The sequence below is a fragment of the Piliocolobus tephrosceles genome, chromosome 5 (assembly GCF_002776525.5).
Source record: "Piliocolobus tephrosceles isolate RC106 chromosome 5, ASM277652v3, whole genome shotgun sequence".
In the NCBI taxonomy this organism is placed as follows: domain Eukaryota; kingdom Metazoa; phylum Chordata; class Mammalia; order Primates; family Cercopithecidae; genus Piliocolobus; species Piliocolobus tephrosceles.
Genome location: NC_045438.1, coordinates 128,373,526 through 128,378,545, shown reverse-complemented (window position 1 = coordinate 128,378,545; position 5,020 = coordinate 128,373,526). Strand labels below are relative to the sequence as shown.

Here is a 5,020-nt window from a genome sequence, read left to right as displayed (position 1 = left end):
CGCTTGCTTGTAGGCTACATTTGTGATTAGAAAGGCGGAGTCTCGCCTTTCCAAACACTCAGGGCTCAGTCCGGTATTTGAGCGAGTCCGCATTCCCTGAGCACACCCCGGCCGGGGGGTGGGGAGGTGATATGGGTGTTGAGGGTTGGGGGGGGGGGGGGACACGAGGCCATTGACAGGGAGACGAAACTGTCCCTGGATGTAAACATCACCATGGAAACTCCACAAACACTTGCCAGTGAGATTCTTTCCCCTTCTTCTCCCACCCTGCACGCAGGAAAGGGAGCATGCCCACCCCCACCTAGACCGTGCTCTCCATCACCCACTCGGAGCTGCCAAAAGTCCCCCGGGCCCCCACCAGGTCACTCTCCTCAAAGGGCAAGAGCATGCCGTTGACAGAGAGGCTGCGCTTCGTCCAGATGTTCGAGACCCTCCGAGGGGGACTGTAGCCGCCGGGCACTACCCCTCCTGCCGCCGCAGCCGCAAAGTCCCCCATGTCGAAGGAGTGACTGCGTTTGGCCTTGCCCTCCAAGGGCAAGGGGAGCAGGCTCCTGGCCCGGGCCGCGGGGGGCCCCAGCAGTGGCTCTCGGTCCGAGTGGTGGCCCCTGGCTGACGTCCCAGCCCCTCTCCCAGCTGGAGTCCTGGAGTCCAGCAGCTCCTCCTTTCTCTGACTCTTGAGGTCCAGGGAGGCGAAGGCCCCCATCAGGCGGTCAAGGCTGGGCTTGGGGCGTGGGGCGGAGGGTGGGAGCCTCCAGGGGGCCCGTCCCAGCCCCGCGGCCTCCCCACTGCCCAGGGAGCTGGAGGAAGAGGAGTCACTGGCGCGGGCCAGGCTGGCGGTGAAGTCCAGGAGCTCGTTGCGCACCACCACCTTGGGCGGGCCCTGAGGCGGGGCCCCGGCAGGTGCGCTGCTTGGAGGCGGTGGCTGGGCGCCGTTGGTCTGCGAGTACACATTGCTGACGGCCGCTGCCATCTTACTGGGGGCCTCGTGATTGCAGACCTTGTAGCGCACCATGAGGATGACGATGAACACCAGCAGCGTGGCCACGATGATGCCCCCGATGACTAGGATCATGGTGCCGCCCAGTATCTGGCTGTGCATGGACTGGCACTGCGGGTAGTCAGCCTTGGTGAAGAACTGGGCGCAGCCCACGATGTTGGTGGCTGTGAGTGTTGTGGCTGTGTCATCCCACATGGCCAGCACACACAAGTCGTAGCCAGTCCCAGACACCAGGTTGTTGACCACGAAGGCCTTGTTGGAGGCTGGGATCATCCTGGGGAGGGAGGTGGACACAAAGAGTGAGGGGTGGTGGGGTGGAAGGACAGGGGGAGGGGGAGGGGAAAGAGGGAGAAACAGAGTGACGGGGGAGGGGGAAGGAGGCCAAGACATACACAGGGACACAGAGAGAATAGGGCAGAGGGAAAGAAAGGGACAGAGGGGTGAAAAGACACAGAAGAAGAGAGATGAAGAGACAGGAGAGGAGGGGAGAGAGGGGCAGGGGCAGGCAGGCGACAGGAATAGGGTGTCGGAAATGAGAAGAAAGAGATGTGAGGAGGGAGACCCAGACAAGGGAACCAAGGGACAGGATGGGGTGGAAAGGAAGGTGAGAGAGGGAGATTCAGGGATGGAGCGTCAGGGAGGTGTAGAGGGAGAATGTGTCAGAGACCGGGTGAGAGAAAATCCAGATATATGGAAACAAAAACACAAAAAGACAATGAGTATGAAGATGAAGGGAATGAGAAGGAGGGTAGTTGAAAGAGAAAAGGGGAGGCATTTTGAGGTGGAGGGAAGGAGGAGGAGGGGGAGAGACTCAAGCAGAGTTGAGAAGACACACAGGGACAGGCAGAGGGAGAGACAGAGAGGCAGAGAGGTTAAAGTGTGAAGAAGCAGAAATTATACAAAGGGACACCCGCCACCCCCCTCCCTCATACCTGCTACAAGTATTCCCTCCGTCTCTGGGAAGGGCGGGGTGAGAGGTCAGCCCTGACCCTGTGCCAGCCCACTCCAAGTCTCGCTCCAGCCCTCCTGTGACCTCTGAGATTCACAGGGATCCCCATCAACACTTTCTGAGCCTTCTTGCTGGACCAGGTGCTGTGCTGTGTCAGAGACAAGATCCTGCCTGGAGAGGCCAGCACCACCCTCACCTCCAAAGGGCTTTCTCATGACTCAGGAGGGAGAGCATTTGCTGCTGCAGACTGAGGGAGAGGGGCTCTAAGCAGAAGAGGAGTGGAGGCAGGGGAAGGGGGCCTGCCGCTTAGGGGTGGAGGGACAGTGCAGTGTTAAGGACTGGGGGGCACTTCTGCATCCCAGAAGAAAGGGACGATTCCTTGGTCCTAGTTGTAGTAGCCCAGGCTCAGCCAGGAAACCTAGCGGAAGAGTTTCTTTAGTAGAAGACTTTAACTGCTCCTTCCACCTGAGGGGAGGGTCTGATGGGGAAGCACTCTCTCCACATTGTGGCTGATCCTCTCCTGCCTGGACCTGCTCACTCTGAACTCTAGAACCTTGTGACCTTGTTAAGCCTGGATGCACACCCTGAACTCTAAGACCCTTTTTGAGGTATCATGCCTTCTGCTGATTCCAGAGATGATGCCTGTGTCACTTCCATAAACACTCCTGAAGAAATACCCAGGCTTGAAGGTACCACTGTGTAGCTTTCTTGGTATTTCCTCGACTCCCATTCTCCTATTCCCTACTACTTGAGAATGAAAGGGCTCTATCAGCTCCCATCAACCCCTCAAACCTGGAGCTGGGCAACTTAATTAAGATATCAAATATGAAATACTGAAGTCTGAAAACTTCCACCTGGTATCCTCACACAGAGGACTGGAACTGACAGGCAGATATTGACATCCCGTCAGTGGGCAACCCCAGTGGCTGCTGCCTCCCTCCTCACCTGCCCACCTGCCCTTTTGCTAGGGAAGCCACACTGGAGGGAATTGAGCCCCAAAGGCCCAACTTATATGGTCTGGCTGTGTCCTCACCCAAATATCATCTTGAATTGTAGCTCCTACAATTCACGCGTGTTGGAGGGACCTGGTGGGAGGTAATTAAATCATGAGGACAGGTCTTTCCCATGCTATTCTCATGATATTGAATAAATCTCATGAGATCTGATGGTTTTATAAAGGGGAGTTTCCCTGCACAAGCTCTCTTCTCTTGTCTGCCGCCAGGTAAGACGTGCCTTTCACCTTTTGCCATGATTGTGAGGCCTCCCCAGCCATGTGGAACTGTGAGTCCATTTAACCTTTTTCTTTTTTTATGTAAATTATCCAGTCTTGTGTATGTCTTTATCAGCGGCGTGAAAATGGACTAATGCACAGCCCCACCCCTAGCACAGTGTTTGGGGCAGAAGAGGCCAGAGGGGTTAGGAGGGGTGGATCCAGCAAGGACCCTGCAGCCAGCCCCACAGGTCTATCTGAAGACTTCAGAGCCAGTTTCACCTGGGCATCATGACAGTCCTGTAAAGGCAGTGATCAGTACTCCCATTTCACAGAGAAGAAATGGCCGAGACTCAGAGAGGGTAAGTGATTTGCCCGAGGTCACACAGCTTGGACTGCTAGTATACAGCAGTTGAGACTTTTAACACTAGCTTCTGGGTCCATGGTCTGGGCTTGTTCCTTACTGTGTGACAGACATGGAAGCATTTCTCCTCATTTCAGTGAAAAGTTCACCCTGGCCTGTGGTTGGTCAACCACCTTCATCCCTGGAGCAGCTTAGAGCCTGCTGTGGCTTACGCTCCTCTACTGATAGGATGCCCTGCCTGCTGGGCCATCTGCTAGGCAGGGCCTAAGGAGCCCTGTATGGCCAGCGCTGCAGGGGACACTCGAGTCCTCCAGGGCCTCATTCCTTTCCCCTCAGGGCTAATGATGTAAGTTGAGAAGGCAGGAGCTAAGCACACCCAGAACAGTGACAGCAGCAAGAGCAAACACCAGCTGGTAATTGTGTGCCATGCTCTGTTTTAAGTGCCCTATGCCAACTCACTTAGGCCTACAGCAACTCCCCGACACAGCTGCCATCATAATCCAAATTTTTCAGATGGGGAAACAGAGGTACAGAAGTGTTAAGCAAAGATAACATGGTGGAGCTGGGATTAAATCCCAGGGAGGCCACCTTCAGTCTGCTGTGAACCACCGCATTCCACCATTTTGCTGGGTCACAGTGATATAAGAGCACGTCCACTTGAGAGGTGGATGGACACCCTTGTTTACTGAATACCTGTTGTATAACATAGGTTTCCACATTCATGATTGCATTGAACACAGCCACCCCAGGACACCAAAGGTGTACCACAAGCCCAGAAATCTTCTCAATATTTAGCCACCTTCTCCTGGGAAGCAGACCACACTATTACTACTATTACTACTACTACTAATAGCAACAAAATAAGAACAGCTAACATGAGGACTTACTCTGTGCCAGGCACAATTGTGAGATATTTAAGGGGATTAAGACTCATTTAATACTCCCTAACATTGTTGGGAGGCAGTTATTGTTATTCTCATTTTCACTTAACAGATAAGAAACTGAAGCACAGAAAGGTTAAGCTACCTGCCCAAGGAGGCCCAGCTAGTAAGTTGGCAGAGTGGGATTCAAATCAGGCAGTTTGGCTCCAGGGCCTCCACACCTGACCACTGGGCCATGCTGCCTCTCAGACACTGCCCCATCTACCTGCCCTTCCTGGGCAACTTTGTGTGGAAACCTGCCTGGCCTCCCTAACTCCCCTTTGCTCCCAAACTTAGAGAAAATCATAATGTGATGAAGCCACCTCCTAATGTGGTGAAGCTGCAATTGGGCTGTGCTGCTGATGGAGGTGTAACAAGGCAAGGCTGATTCTTGGCGGGCCACTGGTGCCTGGATGAAGGGTCAGGTCTGGAACAGTTTTGCACTGTAACTGGCCCATCAGAAACAAGGCCAGCAGGAAAAGCCTGCCAGGATGAAGAGCAGAAAGGCGGAAGGCGGCTCCTGATTCCTCTGCTGTGTGTGTGTGTGTGTGTGTGTGTGTGTGTGTGTGTGTGTGTGTGT

The 5,020-nt window shown here is 54.4% G+C and overlaps 1 protein-coding gene across 1 annotated transcript in view; it reads right to left on the bottom strand.

The window, feature by feature from the left end:
* Nucleotides 1-301: 301 nt before the first annotated feature.
* LRFN2 (leucine rich repeat and fibronectin type III domain containing 2) overlaps nt 302-5,020 on the bottom strand; it is a 41,077-nt gene continuing 36,358 nt past the window's right edge. Inside the window, exon 2 of the mRNA XM_023213049.1 lies at nt 302-1,271. Coding sequence (XP_023068817.1) covers nt 302-1,271 — 970 coding nt within the window. The remainder of the gene's footprint in view (nt 1,272-5,020) is intronic.